The sequence below is a fragment of the Somniosus microcephalus genome, chromosome 3 (assembly GCF_052327205.1).
Source record: "Somniosus microcephalus isolate GS21.2 chromosome 3, FLI_Smic_1.0, whole genome shotgun sequence".
In the NCBI taxonomy this organism is placed as follows: Eukaryota; Metazoa; Chordata; class Chondrichthyes; order Squaliformes; family Somniosidae; genus Somniosus; species Somniosus microcephalus.
The window spans coordinates 141,903,695-141,925,156 of NC_140989.1; the positions used below are offsets into that span (position 1 = coordinate 141,903,695).

General features: G+C 48.2%; 1 protein-coding gene across 3 annotated transcripts in view; it reads right to left on the minus strand.

Moving 5' to 3' along the window:
* Window positions 1-21,462, minus strand: part of LOC147121444 (1-phosphatidylinositol 4,5-bisphosphate phosphodiesterase beta-4-like) — a 911,912-nt gene that overhangs the window by 415,879 nt on the left and 474,571 nt on the right. For all 3 annotated transcript variants that reach the window (XR_015077544.1, XM_085981700.1, XM_085981698.1), the window contains exon 5: window positions 454-534. Coding sequence is in view for 2 of the 3 variants with exons in the window: in XM_085981700.1 (XP_085837826.1) it covers window positions 454-534 (81 nt within the window). In the remaining variant the exon portion in view is untranslated. The remainder of the gene's footprint in view (window positions 1-453; window positions 535-21,462) is intronic.

Genomic DNA, 21,462 nt, shown 5'->3' on the forward strand with positions numbered 1-21,462 from the left:
TCAGAAACTAATGTTAGAGAGAAACTCTCCTTCAGCACCCTTTTGGGTGTTTATTGGATCAGGGCTGCGATCAGGAGGAGTGGGGCAAAACACCCAAGGTTAGGGGAGGCTGAAATTTTCATTAGCTTGGGATAAGGAGATGCGAAAGATATGCCTGGAGTGGGCTTGAGCCCACCTGCCCCATGCTCTCCCACTGACATCACAAACTCCAGTAAGGTTGGTGCTGGCGGAGTACTATCGGATGCAACCCTGATGGTTACACCAGGATTGAGACTCATGAATTTTCGGGGCCACTGTTGTAAAAGGTGCAAAGGATATCAAAAAATTAAATCAGAAAACCAGGAAAGAGAATAAAGGTCAGCATTCCAAAAAATTGGAGTCATGATTGAGTGTAAAGCATATTGATTGGGCAAGGGAAAGGTTTATGCTGCAGTCAAGTGTGAACCAAAATACCTTTCCTTCACTTTTCCATGTGAGAAAGAATCCAAACTCATCCACCTTAAAGATACAGTTCGGTTCCAACACAGATGACTCCTGTTGGAAGAAACAATTTTCAATTATAAGTCATCACAGCTCTTAAAAAGACTAATGTTTTACAGTAAGGCCCTGATCATGGTCATGCATTCAGAACAAGCTGCCAGCAGAACCAGAAGCACCGGAGGGGCAGAAAATTAAATGAGTCCTTAACCTCTCCTGTGCACCTCTTTGTGACCAGCTTAAGAGTGAAAAAGGCTTCAGGAAAACTGGTCACTGTGTCCACCCCCGCCTGAGCCCAGAGTTACTGAAAGCAGAAGTGAAATATTGATGTTTTGATATTTTCCTTCCCCAGTGTAACATGGTGAAGTACAGGAATATGAAGGAGAAAGTGGTGGCAGTGACAAAAACAGTTCCTCGATTTCTCAAGAAATGTAACTTCGCTCTATGGAATTTTAAGGGTATATTTGCTATGTTAATAAAGATCACACAATTAACAAAATATGCCAATTATATCTTAAATATGTGAATCAGATTAATTGGCAAGTAAACTTTTTCCCGTAACTGAAGAATCTGCAGTGTTCATTTCATTTAACTACAATGGTTAAACTTGGATTCATTAAGTGCAATGAGCACATAATGAAGGAAAAGGTCATTTGAGAGGCACATCTATCTATCTATCTATATATATAAAAAAGGAGAGTTCTGTCTGTCTGTCTGTCTGTCCGGGCATCACTCAAAAGTTATAGAGCGTACCTACACATATGTTATATCAAAAGAAAGGTTATGATTAGGAGGGTCTCCTAGGCATCTTTAGTTAAAAAAAAACGTTCAACAAACGTACAAAATCTGCTAATTAGCGGTTGACCAATCAGGGGAGTGTCATAGGCGTATTTGACCAATCAGGGGAGTGTCATAGGCATATTTATTTTAAAAAACGTTCAAAAAACGTACAAAATAGCGGTTGACCAATCGTACCGCTCATTAGCGTTGAGTGACGTGATGGTTGACCAATCATACGGGGGAAGCGCGGTGCGTCACGGGGGGCGTTTCAGGCGTCCCGATAGCTAGATAAACTGCCAACCCCTTCCCTGCGGTTTCAACCGCGCGTCCCTAGAGCCCGGGTGAGAGGGAAGCGAGCAGGTAAGCGCGAGATAAACTGCCTACCCCTTCCCCGCGGTTCAGTCAGACAACAAGATAAACTGTTTCCATCGAGCCACAGGAGTCCGGAGCGAAAGGCCTTCAACTGCCGCCCGGCCAACAGGGTCCAAAGGCCCACCTGGTTACACATGAGTAACCCCGGGCTCGCTTCTGAGCGGTGAGCACCCGGCCTCCCAGTGTCGTATGTGCTCCGTTCTGGTGCCGTGGTGAGTCGGAGGGAGAAAGAGCGGGGAGGGAGGGAGGGAGAGGGAGGGAGAGAGAGCGGGGAGGGAGGGGGAGAGAGAGAGGGGCAGGGAGAGAGAGGGGCAAGAGAGGGGCGGGGAGAGGGGCGGGGAGAGAGGGGAGAGACAGGGGCAGGGAGAGAGAGGGGGCGGGAGAGAGAGGGGGAGGGAGAGAGAGAGGGTGAGGCAACTTCCCGCCGACCTCACAACATGGCGGCCGCCCTTCTTCGCCCGCCGGGCTCTCGGACACGGGAGCGAAAGGCCTTCCACTGCCGCTTGTCCAACCGGGTCCAAAGGCCTGCCTGGTTACACATGAGTAACCCCGGGCTCGCTTCTGAGCGGTGAGCACCCGGCCTCCCGGTGCCGGTGTCGGATATGCTCCGTTCTGGTACCGTGGTGAGTCGGAGGGAGAGAGTGGGAGAGGGGAGGGAGAGAGAGAGAGGGAGGGAGAGAGAGCGGGGAGGGAGGGGGAGAGAAAGAGGGGCAGGGAGAGAGAGGGGCGGGGAGAGAGAGAGGGGAGAGACAGGGGCAGGGAGAGAAAGGGGGCGGGAGAGAGAGGGGGAGAGGGAGAGAGAGGGAGAGGGGAGGGAGGGAGAGAGAGCGGGGAGGGAGGGGGAGAGAGGGAACTTCCCGCCGACCTCAAAAAATGGCGGCCACCCTTCTTCAACCGCCGGGCTCTCGGAGGGGGAAGGAGAGAAAGAGGGGGAAGGAGAGAGAGAGAGGGGTTCACCAAGTCGGGATTTTAATTCTCCTTCCCTCTCTCTCTCTGTCTCTCTCTCGAGCAGGTGAGCGCAAGATAATCTGCCTACCCCTTCCCCGCGGTTTCAACCGCGCGTCCCGAGAGCCCGGGGGAGAGGGAAGCGAGCAGGTGAGCGGCGATGCACCGGGGGCTCCGGGGCAACAGGTCGGGTTTTTAATTCTCCTTCCCTCTCTCTCTCTCCCTCCCCCTCTCTCTTTCCCTCTCTCTCTTTCCCTCTCTCTCTGTCCTTCCCACACAGACAGACTCATTTATATATATAATAATAATAAAAATTGTTTTTTCCTTTTTCATAACAGCATGCCCTCAAGAAAACGTAGCAGACTTGCACACAGCACTTCTGATGCATACCGAAAAAAGGCTCGGAGAGCTGCTGCAACTGAGGAGCTGAGACAGGCTCGCCTTCAAGCTAACCAGGACAGCAATGCTGCTGATAGATCAACTGAGACTCCTGAACAATCTCCTTCCCTCTCTCTCTCTCTCCTTCCCTCTCTCTCTCTCCTTCTCTCTCTCTCTCCTTCCTTCCCTCCCCCTCTCTCTCTCCCTCCCCCTCTCTCTCCCTCCCCCTCTCTTTCCCTCCCCCTCTCTCTTTCCCTCCCCCTCTCTCTTTCCCACACAGACAGACAGACTCATTTATATATATTATATATTAAAATTGTTTTTTCTTTTTTCATAACAGCATTCTCTCAAGAAAACGTTGCAGACTTGCACGCAGCACTTCTAATGCATTCCGAAAAAAGGCTCAGAGAGCTGCAGCAACTGAGGAGCTGAGACAGGCTCGCCTTCAAGCTAACCAGGACAGAAATGCTGCTGATAGATCAACTGAGACTCCTGAATCTCTCCTTCACCCTCTCTCTCTCCTTCCCTCTCTCTCTCTCTCTCCATCCCCCTTTCTCTCTCTTCTTTCCCTCTCTCTCTCTCTTTCCCTCTCTCTCTCTCCTTCCCACACAGACAGACAGACTCATTTTTATATATATAAAAATTATTTTTTCTTTTTTCATAACAGCATACCCTCAACAAAACGTGGCAGACTTGGAAGCTGCTGAACAGGCGAGACATACCCAACATAAGAACATAAGAACATAAGAAATAGGAGCAGGAGTAGGCCATACGGCCCCTCGGGCCTGCTCCGCCATTCAATAGGATCATGGCTGATTTGAATCTAGACTCACGTCCACTTCCCTGCCCTCTCCCCGTAACCCCTAATTCCCTTATCTGCTAGGAAACTGTCTATCTCCATTTTAAATTTATTTAATGTTGCAGCTTCCACAGCTCTCTGGGGTAGCAAATTCCATAGATTTACTACCCTCTGAGTGAAGAAGTTTCTCATCTCAGTTTTGAAAGGGCAGCCCCTTATTCTAAGATTATGCCCCCTAGTTCTAGTCTGATCCATCAGTGGAAACATCCTCACCGCATCCACCGATCAAGCCCCCTCACAATCTTATATGTTTCGATAAGATCGCCTCTCATTCTTCTGAACTCCAATGAGTAGAGTCCCAACCTACTCAACCTTTCCTCATACGTCAACCCCCTCATCTCCGGAATCAACCGAGTGAACCTTCTCTGAACCGCCTCGAGAGCAAGTATATCTTTTCTTAAATATGGAAACCAGAACTGCATGCAGTATTCCAGGTGTGGTCTCACCAATACCCTGTATAACTGCAGCAAGACTTCACTGTTTTTATACTCCATCCCCCTTGCAATAAAAGCCAAGATTCCATTGGCCTTCCTGATCACCTGCTGCACCTGCATACTAACTTTTTGTGTTTCATGCACCAGGACCCCAGATCCCTTTGTACTGTAGCACTTTGCAGTTTCTCTCCATTTAGATAATAACTTGCTCTTTGATTTTTTCTGCCAAAATGCATAACCTCACACTTGCCAACATTATATTGCATCTGCCAAATCTTTGCCCACTCACTTAGCCTGTCTATGTCCTTTTGCAGGTTTTTTATGTCCTCCTCACTCACTGCTTTCCCTCCCATCTTTGTATCGTCGGCAAACTTGGATATGTTGCACTCGGTCCCTTCCTCCAAATCATTAATATAGATTGTAAAGAGTTGGGGTCCCAGCACTGACCCCTGCGGAACACCACTGGTTACTGATTGCCAGCCCGAGAATGAACCATTTATGCCAACTCTTTGTTTTCTGTTAGATAGCCAGAGCCTCAGAGACTACTGACCAGAATCAGGCATGTCAAGCTGCTGACCAGGCGACACATACCCAAGCAAGAGCCTCAGAGACTCCTGACTAGACTCAGGCACGTCTACCTCTATCTCCTTCCCTCACTCTCTCCTTCCCTCACTCTCTCCTTCCCTCTCTCTCTCTCTCTCCTCTTCCCCCTCTGTTACGTCCGTGCATAAGACACAGACTGCGGAGAACGGTACAATAGGTGTTTACTCAACGTGGCTCAGACTGCAATTGATCTGTACAGATTACTACTCAGCGTTATATACAGGTGTGGTCACTGCCGGTACTACAGTATACATGAGCTGTAAAAAGTAGTTCCCCCCTTAAAGGTACATACATTACAATTCCTCCCCTTTTAGATTAACAGTACCATAACACTCATTTAAAAATTAAATATCAAACTAATTACAATTAACTATTTTAACATGCAACATTAGCTGAAAATAGTCTATTTATAAATTCAGTCTTTCGGGAGGCTTCCTGATCCTTTCTGGATAGCGCCTTTCCCGAGTGTCTTGCTCTTGGTGCGGAGGCGATTCTGTCCCCCTGTCATCGGTTGGTTCATCAGCTTCCGATGCTACTGTTTCTTGGGTAGATGCTACCTGTACGTCGGGTTCATCACCAGGTACGTATGGGCGAGGCATGGGGTTGACTTGTTCCTGTGACTCTCGGATCTGGTCAGCATGGCGTCTCACGATGCTCTCCCCAACGTCCACTGTGTACATTAGTGGGCCCTGCCGTGTGCATATCGTTCCTGGCTGCCATTTTTCTGTTCGGTAGTCGCGGGTCAAGACTGGTTGCCCTACATTGAAGCTCCTTGTTGGCTTCTCATGGATGTGCTGGAATTGCTTACTCTCAACATCTCTTCGTACGTTTGGTCTGAGCAAATCCAGGCGAGATCTTAACCTTCGGTTAAAGAACATCATGGCTGGGGCCTGGTTGGTGACTGCATGTGTCGCAATCCGGTAAGCGAACAGGAAATTGTCCACCTTGTGCTGCAGCGGAATGTTGTCATTGTACATAGCCTTTATTGCCTTCTTAAAGGTTTGTACGAACCTCTCAGCCAATCCATTTGTGGCTGGATGATACGGGGTGGATGTGTAATGCCTTACCCCATTCTTTTTCAAGAACCTCCGGAACTCTTCGGACACAAACTGTGGCCCGTTGTCGGAGCAAATCTGTTCTGGCAAGCCATTCCTGGCAAAAATGGTCCGTAGGACTGCAATAGTTTTCTCCGTGGTGGTGGAGGACATTTTGATGACCTCAGGCCATTTTGAGTGCGCATCCACGGCTATTAAAAACATTGAGTTCATGAATGGACCAGCAAAATCAATATGCACCCGTTGCCATGGAGATGAGGGCCACTCCCATGGGTGTAGAGGGGCCTGTGGTGGTGCATTTTGGACTTTCTGGCATCCTGAGCAGCTCTTGGTCAGGTCCTCGATTTGTTTATCGATTCCCGGCCACCACACATAAGCCCTGGCTAGGCTTTTCATTTTTACCCCTCCCAGATGACCCTCATGAACCTCATTGAGCACTCTATCCCTTAACTTGGGTGGAATTACCACTCGGGATCCACACATCAAGGACCCCCGGCACACTGACAGCTGTTCTCTCCTTGTCGAGAATGCTGGCAACAGTGAGTCGCCATGTGCTGGCCATCCCTTCACCGTCAAATCATATACCCGAGACAGTGTCGGGTCATTTCGGGTTTCCTTTTTGATACAAGCGTTAGTTACCGGTAGGTATTCAATTATAGTCGAATGGAATATTTCGACAGGATCCACTGCTGGTGCTTCCTCCGCAGTAGGCAGTGGCAGGCGTGATAGCCCATCAGCATTTCCATGCTGTTTCGTGCCCTTATATTCAATCTCATAGTGGTGCGCCCCTAGAAAAAGTGACCATCTTTGTAGTCGTTGCGCAGTCATCACCGGAATGCCCTTCTTCGGATTAAAAATGGAGACAAGAGGCTGGTGATCAGTCAGCAAGGTGAATTTCTGCCCGTGCAGATAGTGATTGAACTTTTTCACTCCCCACACTAGGCTGAGGGCCTCCCTGTCAATCTGGGCGTAGTTACGCTCAGCTGAGGTTAGTGATCGTGACGCAAAGGCTATTGGCCTCTCTGAGCCGTCCGAGAATTTGTGCGACAGCACCGCTCCAATGCCATAGGGTGACGCATCACATGCCAACCAAATTGGTAATGCTGGGTTGTAATGGGCCAATACCTCTTTCGATGTAATTAGTATTTTGCTCTTCTGGAAAGCTCATCTACATTCATCACTCCACTTCCATGGCACCCCAGTTTGCAGTAGGGTGTTCAGTGGGTGTAGTATTGTAGACAAATTTGGCAAGAACTTATGGTAGTAGTTTACCAGCCCGAGGAACGACCTCAGTTGTGACACATTTTCCGGTGCTGGAGCCTTGACAACTGCCTCAATCTTCTCTGGGGACTTATGTAACCCTTCTTTATCGATAATGTGGCCACAATACGAGATTTGTTTTCTAAAAAACTCGCATTTGGGGCGGTTAGCTCGGAGCCCATATTCCTGCAATCTAGTGATCACCTGCTCCAGGTTGGCAAGGTGATCACTGTCATTTTCGCCCGTGACCAGGATGTCGTCCAAATAACACTGGGTCCCTGGGATCCCTTGCAGGACTTGTTCCAATGCCCTCTGCCAAATAGCCGGAGCTGATGCTACCCCGAATACCAGCCGGTTGTATTGGTAGAGACCTTTATAGCTGTTGATTGTGAGGTATTTTTTTGATGCTTCCTCTACCTCCATTTGCAGATATGCCTGGGCCAGATCAATCTTAGTGAAGCATTTCCCTCCAGATAGCGAGGTGAAAATATCTTCAATCCGCAGAAGTGGATATTGTACGGTGTGAAGGACCGGGTTCACTGTTACCTTAAAGTCCCCACAGATGCGAACCTTCCTTGGTTCCCCAGGCGTGCTGCTCAACGACTTTTTCATCACAGGGACGATGGGTGTAGCCCACTCGCTCCAGTCTACCTTGGACAGTACACCTGAACGTTCCAGACTCTCCAGCTCTGCTTCGACGGCTGGGTGGATCGCATAAGGTACAGGTCTGGCCTTAAAAAATTTTGGGCTTGCGTTTTCTTCAATTTTAATCGTCGCTGTCATGCCTTTTAGTGTTCCGAGTCCTTGCTGGAACACTTCTTTCGTGTCAGTTAGGATCTTTGACAGTCGCCCAGGTGTGACGTCGTCATCCTTTTTGTCAGCCACAGTCAGTGCCTGTATGGAATGCCAATCCAGTTGTATTTTTCCGGATCCATTCACGTCCCAGTAATGATGGTCCTCCATCTTGCAATACATACAGGTCTAGTTTTGGTGCTTCCTTATCGTTATATATAACGGTCACCCTTATTTTTCCTTTGGGGTAGACTTTTTGCCCCGTGTACGTCTTCAAAATAATTTTTGTGTCTCTCAAGGGTATGTGTGAGAATAGCCGCTCGTAGTCCCGTTGGTTTATAACTGTTAGGGCTGATCTTGTGTCCAATTCCATCTTTACCTGGACTCCTGCTATCTTGAGAGTGACCCAAATGGTTCGGTGATCCTCCGTTGTGATCACATTATGTAGTTTCAGACAACTCAGTTCCCTGCTTTCGGAGTCGTTATCACTCTTTTGTTCGTCTGAACTATTCTCCGTCATCTTATGTACCTTCTGGTACTTTCCTTTGGTAGGTTTCTTATTGCTGCTTTTCTTTCCCGACCTGCAGACTCGTGCTATGTGTCCTACTTTTCCACACTGTCTGCACACTTTGTCTTTGAACCAGCAATCATTCTGGTCGTGTGTTGTTCTGCCGCAGCGATAGCACTTCTCTGTTCCATATGACATTTCGTTTGTGCCATATTCTTGCGGTCTCTGTTGTATCTCTGCAGCGCCCCGTGCAGCTGCTTCATATGATACCGCAATGCTGAAAGCCTTTTCTAGCGTAAGGTCCTTTTCAGATAAAAGCCGTTTCTGGGTTCCTTCACTTTGAAGCCCACACACAAACTTGTCCCTTAAGGCATCTGTCAGTCCCGCTCCAAACTGGCAGTGTTTCGATAGTTTGCGCAGTTCTGTTAAATAATCAGCATTGCTTTCATCCTTATGCTGGTTCCATTTGTGAAACTTGAATCTTTCTGCTATCAGCAGCGGTGTGGGGTTTAAATGTTCCTGTAGTATTGTTACTATGTCTTCAAAACTCTTTTCCATTGGCTTCGTTGGGGTTACTAGATTTCGTAATAAACCATACATCTTTGCACCCATTAAATTTAACAATACCGACGCTTTCTTGTCATCTGACACCCCATTTGCCTTGCAGTACACCTCTATTCGTTCGACATATGTAGTCCAATCTTCGACTTCATTGTCAAATGCGGTGATACTGCCACTCTTCGGCATTTTGGGTGTGGTTTAAAATGGCATCTCCCAATGGCTTAAAACGGCGTCTCCCGCGCTTTCCTTCCTCCCCCGCTGCTGCAATGGCGGTGCCCTGTAGGTTTCGCGCGCTTCTCTCTCTCTCCGACGCTGCTCGGCCCCTGAACACCGGCTGCGCCCTGTGCGCTCTGCCCTCTCTCTCCCCCGTCGACGCTGCTCGGCCCTTTGCTGTGCCGCTCGGTCGGGCTCTAGCCTGCCGCTGTCCGGGAAGGGTCTGCGCACTACCTGTTGCCAGCCCGTTTCGCTGGACCACCTCGACTGGAAAACCAAGCCTGGCTCTTGACAGCCTCCCCCGCAATTCTCGAGTCTCTGCTGGATGACTGGGCGGTTGCCCATGGTCGACGCCTGAGTCTCTGGCCTTGACCTCCAATCCACTGATCTCCAGGAACGAATCCCCGGGAGGTGATGCAGAGTTGCAGGTAGGTTCGAACCTGCCTCGTCGCCAATGTTACGTCCGTGTATAAGAAGACACAGACTGCGGAGAACGGTACAATAGGTGTTTACTCAACGTGGCTCAGACTGCAACTGATCTGTACAGATTACTACTCAGCGTTATATACAGGTGTGGTCACTGCTGGTACTACAGTATACATGAGCTGTAAAAAGTAGTTCCCCCCTTAAAGGTACATACATTGCACCCTCTCTCTCCTTCCCTCTCTCTCTCTACTTCCCTCTCTGTCTCTCTCTCTCTCCTTCCCCCTTTCTCTCTTTCCCTCTCTCTCTCTTTCTCTCCTTCCCCCCCTCTCCTTCCCCCTCTCTCTCTCCTTCCCCCCTCTCCTTCCCCCTCTCTCTCTCCTTCATCCTCTCTCTCTCTCTCCTTCACCCTCTCTCTCTATCCTTCCCCCCATCTCTCCTTCCCCCTCTCTATCTCTCCTTCCCCCTCTCTCCTTCCCACACAGACAGACAGACAGTCAGACTCATCTATATATATAAAAATTATTTTTTCTTTTTTCATTACAGTATGCCCTCAAAAAAACCTACTGGACTTGGACCTCGCTCTTCTGATGCATACCGAAGGCTCGGAGAGCCTCAGAGAATCCTGACCAGACTCAGGCACATCAAGCTGCTGACCAGGCGAGACATGCCCAAGCCAGAGCCTCAGATACTCCTGAACAAACTCAGGCACGTCAAGCTGCTGACCAGGCGAGACATGCCCAAGCCAGAGCCGCAGAGACTCCTGACCAGACTCAGGCACATCAAGCTGTTGACCAGGCGAGACATACCCACGACAGAGCCTCAGAGACTCCTGACCAGACTCAGGCACATCGCCAGGCCGACAATAGACGCTGGGCCATTGCCAGAGCTGACATTTGGAATCATTGGCTCGGAGCAGCCTTCTCCTATAGACCCACCATCAATTATGAAGCCGACCGCACAGTCATCATTGGCAAGATGACCATCATTTGCCCTCACTGTGGTGCTCTGAAGTGGGAAGGGGAAATTGATGGGATTTGCTGCAATGGAGGAAAGGTTAAACTTCCACCACTAACACCTCCACCTGAACCCCTACACTCACTTCTGTTCGGCCAAAATCCACCTTCAACACATTTCCTCACTCACATCAGAAAGTATAACAACTGCTTTGCAATGACCTCTTTTGGTGCAAACAGAGTGCGTGAATCAGGATTTTGCCCAACTTTTAAAGTTCATGGACAGGTGTACCATACAGCTGGCTCACTACTTCCTCTACCAAATGAAAGACCTCAGTTTCTCCAAATCTACTTCTTGGGTGATGACGAAGAGCAAGCGAATCGCCACAGGGAAGCTGCTGTTCTCCCCGCACAACAACACCAAATCAAGCTTCCAACTTTGCTTGGGTTACAGGAGATGCTTCGTCAGCAAAACCCATATATAAAGAGTTTCAAAACAGCCATCAAAAAAACAACAAATGAAGACCTCAAAGTTGTCATCAAGGCTGACAAGACTCCTGCAGGTGAACATGAGCGACGCTCCAATGCTCCGACCACCAATGAAGTAGCCATTGTCATTGTGGGCCAAGAATTTGAACAACGGGACATTGTGTTGCATATGAGAGGTGGTCCACTCAAAAGAATTTCTGATCTTCACAGGTCATATGATCCTATGCAATACCCGCTTTTGTTTTGCCATGGGGAAGATGGATACGATGTCTATAACAAGATCCCACATGTTGACCCCGAAACTGGTGTGCCACCTACAGCCCAAAGGCAAAAGATGGTTTCCGCCATGGAATTCTATTCATACAGGCTGATGGAACGACAAACTGGTTCAAACCACCTGCTTCAGTGTGGAGGACTTCTCCACCAGTTCCTCACTGACATGTATGCAAAAATGGAAGGAGAGCGGCTTAATTGGTTCCGGAATAACCAAAATCAGTTGAGAGTCACAGACTATATACACTTCCGAGATGCTGTGGCCAATGATGGCAACACTGAGGACATTGGTCAACTGGTCATCCTACCATCCACCTTCATTGGAGGTCCTACGCAAGTGCATGAGCACACGCAAGATGCCATGACCTATGTCAGAAACTATGGCAGACCTGACCTCTTCATCACCATGACTTGCAATCCCCAATGGCAAGAGTTCCCACCCAAAGCTGGTACTGAAAGGCATGACCTCATAGCTTGGGTCTTCAACCTCAAAGTTAAAAAACTGATAAAACTCCTGACTGTGGGCAAAATTTTTAGTGCACACCATTGCTACATCTTCAACATTGAGTGGCAGAAGAGAGGACTTCCTCATGTTCATCTTTTACTGTGGCTTCAGGCAAAGATTCACCCTAATCAAGTTGATTCCTTCATCTCTGCAGAGCTACCCAATAAGGACAATGGTCCAATCCTCTTTGATGTTGTTGTAAAAAATATGATTCATGGTCCTTGTGGACGACACAACCCTTCTTCTCCCTGCATGAAAAACAATGCATGTACAAAAGGGTACCCAAAGCCACTCCACGAAGAAACTCAGCATGGGGATGATGGCTATCCTTTGTACAGGAGAAGGGGCAAAGAGACTGGAGGTTTCAGCACTAAGATAAGAATGCGAACTCAAAAATCCAGCCACTCAAGTCAACCTGGTCCGTCAAATCAGACAACACAGCAAAGACAGACATTGGAAGTTGACAACCGTTGGATTGTTCCTTACTGTCCACTCCTATCCAGGCTCTTCAAATGTCACATCAATGTGGAGTACTGCCACTCAGTTAAGTCTATCAAATATGTGTGCAAGTACATCCATAAGGGCAGTGACCAAGCTGTCTTTGATCTTCAACCGGCTGGATAGCAGAATCAAAATGATGAGATCACCACACATCTGATGGGCCGTTACATCTGCAGCAATGAGGCAGCCTGGCGAACTTTTGGATTTGACACCCACAAGCGTTACCCCACTGTCACTAAATTGGATGTTCACTTGCAAAATGGACAAAGGGTTTTATTCCAACCAGGAAATGCCAGCCAACGTGCCGAGGAACCTCCAAAGACAAAACTTACAGCATTCTTTCAGTTGTGCCAAACAAATGACTTTGCAAAGACACTTCTGTATCATCAGGTGCCCAAGTACTACACCTGGCAGCCAAACAAGACATGGCGGGCTCGGCACCCTGGAGCAGGTCAGAAAGAAGTTCCTGGTCATCCAGGGGTGTACTCATCAGATGCACTTGGCAGAGTCTACACGGTCCATCCAAACAACACCGAGTGCTTTCACCTTCGTCTACTCCTCCATGACGTTGCTGGCCCAACATCATTTAATGACCTCAAGACTGTCACTGGCCATCTCTGTGACTCCTTTCAAGAAGCTTGCCGCAGGAGAGGACTCATTGAGGATGACATTTATTGGCATGCAACGATGACAGAAGCTGCTCTGTTGTACTCCCCCAGTAGGCTATGAAATCTCTTTGCCATTATAATTGCCCTCTGCAGCCCTTCCAACCTGATGCAGTTGTGGGAAGATCACAAAGACAGCCTCACAGAAGACATCTTACACCAACTCAAGACAGCCAACTCCACCATGGAGCTGAACTTCACTGATGCAATGTACAATCAGGTATTGATCCTTTTGGAGGACAAGACTTTGGCATTGGCTGGCAAGTCTGTGACTCAGCTGAACCTTCCATCTCCCAATAGGAATGATTCTCCAGGTCTCAGCAGAGAGGTCCTCAGGGAAACCACCTACAATGTTGAGGAACTGACCTCCTTTGTCACCGTCACTGAACCTAAATTGGTTCCAGACCAGAAAGACACATACAGGTTGGTTGTGGATATGGTGGAAAACAATGCAGGTGGCATTATCTTCCTCAATGCACCTGGTGGAACAGGAAAGACATTCCTGATCAATCTTTTACTGGTGCTGCAGAGTTGCTTCAAAAGTGTAGACTCATTGTGTGGGATGATTGTACAATGGCCCACAAGAGGGCACTTGAAGCACTCAACAGAACTCTTCAAGATCTGAGAGGCAACAATAGGCTGATGGGTGGCATCACCCTGTTGCTGGCAGGTGATTTCCGCCAAATCCTGCCAGTTGTCCCCAGAGGAACTCCAGCAGATGAACTCAATGCATGTCTCAAGGCATCTCATCTGTGGCCAGATGTGCAAACAGTCTATTTGACCACAAACATGCGTGTTCTTATGCATGGTGACGAGATGACAGAATCCTTTGCGCAACTTTTGCTACAATTGGGAGAAGGAAAGTTGCCAATTGACAGCAGTGGTCAAATCACAATTCCTCCAGGCTTTGGCAGTCAAGTCAGAACAGTTGATGAGTTGATCTCTAAGGTGTATCCAGACCTCCTCAATCACTTCAAAGATCCCAAGTGGCTGTGTGAACGGTCAATACTTGCACCCAGGAATGATACTGTCAAAAACATAAACATGCTACTTCTTCAAAAACTCCCTGGCCAAGAGCAAATTTATAAAAGTGTTGATACTGTTTGTGACAGTGCTGATGCGGTACACTACCCCAGAGTTCAACTCATTGCAGCCTTCAGGAACGCCTCCTCACAAACTGGTACTGAAGGAAGGCACCCCCATCATGCTCCTAAGAAACATATCTCCACCAAAGTTGTGCAATGGAACCAGACTGGCAGTCAAAAAGTTCATGCCAAATCTCATTGAGGCTACCATCATCTCAGGTTGCGCCAGAGGGGAGGATGTTCTCATTCCTCGAATTCCAATGATACCAACTGACTTGCCATTTCAATTCAGAAGGCAACAGTTTCCTGTGACAATTTCTTTTGCAATGTCAATCAACAAGGCACAGGGGCAAACTTTGAAGGTTGCTGGCATCAACTTACTCACGCCCTGTTTTTCACATGGCCAGTTGTATGTGGCATGTTCAAGAGTTGGTGCATCAAGGAATCTGTTTCTTTTAACACCCTCAGGAAAAACAGACAATGTTGTCTATCAACGGGCTCTCCAATAATGCAGAGTGCTTTCACCTTCGTCTACTCCTCCATGAGGTTGCTGGCCGAACATCATTTAATTACCTAAGGACTCTTACTGGCCATCTCTGTGCCTCCTTTATAAAAGCTTGCCGCAGGAGAGGACTCATTGAGGATGACATTCATTGGCATGCAACGATGACAGAAGCATGCTCCGCTCTAAGGGATTCATTGCGCTGGCTGTTGCCTCATCAGGAATCGCTGCAACTCTTCTCCAAGGAGGTCGCACTGCCCACTCAAGTAGAAAGGTGAATGCTTTCAGGTAAGATGCAGTGTTATTCTGTACAGCATGTTATATAGCAGATAATATACTTTAACACACACCAGCACGGTTAATCTGAAATTTAACTAAAGAGAAAGGTGAAAAATAACAGCAATTCTCAGTCATTGGGAATTTATTATTAAATACTGCATGTGGTCTCTAATATTATTTCCAATCAAAATGCCACTGAGTTTCACAGTTGAAATGATTGCTCCTATTATTTTAGAATCAAATATTTTGTGAGTAAATCAATTGAAATGTGCCTGTTCTGTCTACTGCTCTTTTCCAATATTTATACCCAGCTAAGCTGTGTACATCTCTATGTTAGCTCCATTTCATTATGGTAACTTTGTTAGACCAATGAGCTTAGCTACTGGGTAGGTATTTGGGACCTGAAATTATGCCTTAGCCCATTTAAAATAGGCTAATTCCTCAAACTAACTAATTGTTTGTACACGAATATCCCACAAAGTAATTTCACTGCCTTAAAAGTATTTTTCCCCTTTTTGTTTATGATTTTCTCTTTGCTTAATCAAAGATTCAATGTTGCCTCATCAGGAATCGCTGCAACTCTTCTCCAAGGAGGTCGCACTGCCCACTCAACCTTTGCTCTCCCTCTGGATCTGACAAGACAACAACACCTGGGGCTAGAAATTCAGTAAGGCCCCGCCAGCTTTGTGGCCAGTTACCGCCCAAAGAGGGCTTCTGCGCCAATAGAGGAGTTTGCGCTGATATTCAGCGCAGCGGTAATGGCGGCGGTAGCCGTTAGCGCTGCGCCGGCACTGATGACGTCATCGGTGTGCGCAGTGCCCCAGTTCCGCCCCGACCCCCATATTTAGTTGCGGCCGCCTCTTCCGCAGCGGCCGCAAACAACGTTCTGCAACCGTGGCCGTCCTGCAGCCTTAGTGGCGCTGGTTAAGGCGGAGGTGCGGCCGGCCGCTTTTTCGGCGGCCGCCTGCCCGCACCTCCTTCCCCGGCCTCCTCCACCCCCCCCCCCCCCACGGCATTGCCGGCTGCTTTCCGCGAGCCCGGCACTTCTCCGTGGTGCCGGGCTCATTTGCCGGCACTATCAAGCGGCGATCTCCCCGTTGCAGGCACCTCCCCCTTAAGAGAAGGAGGCGGCCTGCAGTACCGCAGCCTGCCGCTCCGCAACGGGTGGCGCAGCGGCACCTACAGCGCTGAAATTCAGTTTCAGCGCCCCAAGCAGTGGCGGGCACACCCTGTAATAGCGCCCGGTTCCGACTTGGGGCGCAGAAACTGAATTTCTGACGGTCGCAACTGGCTCCGCGCGCAGCGCTAACTTTTGGGCGCAAGCGAGCTGGCGGGGCCTTACTGAATTTCTAGGCCCTGGTGTGTTACATTAGCAAAGGAACTGGTGCTGCTCAGCTGCTTCAAAAGTCTAAACTCATTGTGTGGGATGCGTGTACAAAGGCCCACAAGAGGGCACTTGAAGCACTCAACAGAACTCTTCAAGATCTGAGAGGCTGCAATAGGCTGATGGGTGGCATCACCCTGTTGCAGGCATGTGATTTCCGCCAAATCTGCAAGTTGTCGAGATCTCAATGATAACATTGCACAATTATACTTCTGCTTGCTACCTCCAAAGTGACATAGAAGGAAAACTATAAAACCTGGAGTATATGGCTACTGGCGATCTCCATTAACAAAAGACAAAGTTAAAGAACCACCTCCTGGGTGCTTAGGAAGAGTTCTTCAATCCCGACAGTCTCATAAACAGTTTTATAAACATGGCACAGGGTTCTTGAGTTCCCTCGGCACCGCCGGGCACTCCAGCTAGTAACATTATAGATAGGCAGTCCTTTATAACAGCAAGTCTTTTCTTTAAGATTTCTTTATTTACAGGGCTACTCTGCGGAGCATCCTTGGAAACTGTAAGGAGTAGGTGCACTGCATTACACCACCCACCACAATGCCCTTTAGTGCATCCACTCCACAGGTAGGTTCAGGATTCCCAAGGCTTCTTCGACAGCATCTCCCAAACCGGCAACCTCTACCACCTAGAAGGACAAGGGCAGCAGATGCATGTGAACACTGTCACCTCCAAATCACACACCATCCTGACTTGGACATAAAGCGCTGTTCCTTCATAGTCGGTGGTTCAAACATCCTGGAACTCCCTACCTAACAGCACTGTGGGAGCCCCTTCACCAGATGGACTGCAGTGGTTCAAGAAGGCGGCTCACCACCACCTTCTCAAGGGAAACTAGGAATGGGCAATAAATGTTGGCCTTGCTAGAGACACCCATATCCCAAGAATAAATATAGTTTCATTTCCAAACCTCACAGATATCAATTCTAGTACAGGTTTTTTCCAACTCAAGCATTAGCTAACTACCTGGGAAAATATATTTCTAGTCAACAATTGATTTACAATGTTAAGTGATTTGAAAATGATATTATTATTTACATTGATTACAGGTAGTAGGCTGTGGGAAAGTATGATTGGTCCGTGATGTCTGGGAGTGAGGATGGGAATGTACTCAATGTAGTTTGATATCAATGTGTGTCCAATTCTACAACAGTCTAGTCGTGCCCCTAAGGAACAGCTGAATCGCTGCGGAGTCATGTGTAATGACCTTCTTAGCAGGTCAGTGGTAGTCTGTAGGAGCTACTATTGCCTAGTTCTCTCATCTCACTGACAACTCTATCTTTTGGTCTAAGAGAGGTTTTCTGTATTAATGAGAGTCCAGGAAGAAAGGGGAAAAAAAAGGTTTTTGTAAGAAAATAAAAGGTGAAAAATGGGATCTAATTTTCAATGGTAGCACGTGCCCATCCTTCCTATACACAGCACAGCAAAGGGTTTTTATGTGTTGCTAGGGATTATCACATACCCAGCTAATAGCATTTTAAAAAATTGCATGGTTAAATTTCCTACCTTCTGTAGTCTCCCAAAGCTGTTAACTCCTTACTAGTGTCATGGGCACCCTCTAGTACCATATCCACTCATTATTCATTGCTAATAGTGAGTGTTGATGGGCTACTTGATGGCTGAGGCCATTATAGTCAATGAGATGGACACTTCTAGGGGGGCCAGTGCATAGTGTTTAGGAGCTGGAACCTTGGATGATTTTCTCCTCCCTAACCCAGGGATGCGGAGATCTATCGCTATCCTGGGTGACATCAGCCAACTAAGCACATATCGAATCTAGGGGCTGGATTTTCCAGGGTGGTCAGCGGGCACAATCAGTGGCGGGTCAGGTGGGAAAGTGTTTTATTTCCCCCAGTGGGTCAGGAGCCCGCTGTCAACCCGCCGCCACGCGCCTTTACCAAATGTCGGGTCTGTCAGTGCTGAGCAGACCCGACATGCAGCGGCGGGGGAGGCAATTCAGGTCATTATGACTTTGTTAACAGAGGATTAACAACAATTTTGAGCTCACCTTTAGAATTTACCAGCTCACCCACATGGTCCACAATGCTCTGGGATCACGTCTGTTAAGCTGGGTAGGAGTTGAATGGCCATGGAATCATCTCATTACTTGAAAGCTTGAAATGTGCTCTAAAAGCTCCCATCTCAAAGCTGTTCACTTTCCAAGCTCAGAAGCTGTTGCTTACTGCATTTGGAAGACAGATTGAGCTTTATGCAGGTTGCAAGAGTTTGGAGCAAACTCTCTACCCAGTGTCACCTCATTGGAACAACCTCTCTCACCATTGACAGATTGCTTCTGTCATCTCAAGTTCACCTGCCATCTAGTCCATCAGCATGGGTACGGTTTATACTCTCACCTTGGTCCTCAGAATCTGGCCATGATCAGCCGCAACACTAGCATCACCAGGCACACCAGCAGCACCAACAACCACACCAACCTTCTCAACAATCACCTGCTGCTGCACAGGACAGAGGGCATCAGCACCCGACCACATTGCTGCCCGGGATGCCAAGGATGGCCTCACCTTGGCTAGATTTACTTCATTTGACGCTGTACACCCTGGCTACCACATGATGCGCCAGGTTGGCACCAGCCCACACCAACAACATAAAGCATCCCTACAATGCCCAAGCCATTCCTTTCACACTCATCAGCATTGCGGAGGGTACCGTTATGTCTCACCATTCACTGCAACTCACTAAGCCACTTCCAAAGGTGCACACAAATCTGTCCAAGAACGCAAAGTGTTGAAAATAAAGATTTCAATGTCAATGTTTGACAACACATTAACAGAAACTTTACATGAACATTGGCTAAAACACACAAGTGCCTACCCTTGTGTGCTGTTAGTTGGTATGATTGCACTAGGATGAGGGTGAGTGTGAGGGGTGGCTAGTGAGATGGGGAAGTGATAATGTAGATAGAGAGGGATGGGTGGAGGTGCAAGGTAAGATGGTGAGAGTAAGAATGTGCAGGAGTAGGGTAGGAAAGGCAGAGTGATGGGGATGTGATGAGAGGCACAGCAGGATGAGGTTAAGTGTGGCTTTGTACTGATGTTTCGTGGTCTATTGAGACCATTGAAATGTTTGCGGCACTGCACCCAGGTCCTCCTGACCACATCCCTGCTTGTGCCGTCCTCTGCAATGTGCAACCAGGCTGTGTTGATCTCCTAGGAAGGTCTCTTCCACCCATGGGAAGGGAAGAGAACCTCCCTGTGTGCTGTGACTCTCTCCATAAGCATATGGAGGGAGTCATGGGAGAGCCTGGGTGCAGCCCTGCACCTTTATGCAGTCATTTTCAGTGTTGCAGCACCCCAATGTTGTAGAACACTGACAGAACAAATGTCAAAATAAATTTGGACATGGTCCCTTCAAGGAAACTGGCTGATGACGCATCATCAAATGACATCACCAGACCCGCTTCCTCCAGCTGGCCAGGAAACGGGCTGGGTGGGCTTATCAAGCCCCATCAAGGGAAATTCATTTCACAGAGTGAGATGGAGCCAGCAGTAGAGTTGGGGCCCGGCAGTGAGGTTGCCCACCACGGACCCGCCGAGGTAGGGAAAATCGCGGCCTAGGAGTTCTCTGGTTTGTATAGTTTTCTCACTCAAGGATAAACTAATATTCAACCACTGGGGAAGCCAAACTATCTATCTATGTACCTGTTGAACAAACATGAGGAAACGGCATATGAATTCTATGAATGATACTCAAATTTACTTCTGCCTGACAAGAGGGGCAGCAATATTTTGCAATTGTGAATTTATTCTGTCTAATACAAACATTTCCACAGTAAATAGCACAAATCACAGGAAAAAGTCATTTGTTTTTGCATTCTATTTAAAAGGGCCTCAACTACTCTTGATGAAGAAGAAAACGACTTGCATTTATATAGCGTCTTTCACGACCACCGGATGTCTCAAAGCGCTTTACAGCCAATGAAGTACTTTTGAAGTGCAGCCACTGTTGTAATGTAGGAAACGCGGCAGCCAATTTGCGCACAGCAAGGTCCCACAAACAGCAATGTGATAATGACCAGATAATCTGTTTTTGTTATGTTGGTTGAGGGATAAATATTGGCCAGTACACTGGGGATAACTCCCCTGCTCTTCTTCAAACTAGTGCCATGGGATCTTTTATATCCACCTGAGAGAGCAGATGGAGCCTCGGTTTAACGTCTCATCCGAAAGATGGCACCTCCAACAGTGCAGCACTCCCTCAGCACTGCACTGGAGTGTCAGCCTAGATTTATGTGCTCAAGTCCCTGGAGTGGGACTTGAACCCACAACCCTCTGACTCAGAGGCGAGTCTGAGGAATTAAAGGAATTATTCTTATTGTACACTCAGTCCTTTTTGTTTGTGCGGGTCTAATAATGCATTGAATGATACATTATCAGTCATCTGTAATCACGATTTTCCTGTTGACACATTTAGAGCCTAGAGGTACGCTTATAAGAAATAGAATTTGCATTTGTGCAGAAATCCAGACTCCTTTTGTACTATAAATAATCTGAAGTCAATGCCACATAATCCGAGATCTACCTCAGGATTTAGTCTTACCTCAGAGCTGGTTAAAAGGAATGTGATGCTTTGGCACTATAAACTAACAGGGGGGGAAAATTCAGTCGCTTTGCGCCTCCCGTTAGCGCTATCTTCGGTAACGTCCCCTGAATTACCGGTGGACGCTATGTCCGACGGGGTCAGGGGGGTCTACCTGCAGCTGGAGCGGCACTATTTAAAGGCGAGGTGCCGTGCGGCCATTTTTGTTGCTGGCAGCCTGCCAGCACCTGCCTCCACTGTCGTCCCCGGCCTCCTGACCCGCCCCCTCGTGGAGTGCCGGCTGTGCTGCATGAGCCCAGCACTTCTCTTGAGTGCCGGGCTCTTTTGCCGGTACTCCGATCCTCAGTGGCCCAGCTGGGCCCCGGGTCGTGCTGCGCAAGGCCCCTCCCCTTTAAGGGGAGGAAGGCCTGCAATACCACGGTGCGACGTGCCGCATGTCACAATGCGATATTCCCTCGCAGCGCCCCAAGAGGGAGGCGGGGCACTTCGGCCATGGGGGCGCTAATTTTTCCGGGTCGCAACGAAGTTAGCGCCCCAAAGAGGGCGCGACGCAATTTTTCCACCAGGGACTCTTCTGAATTTTACAAGTCT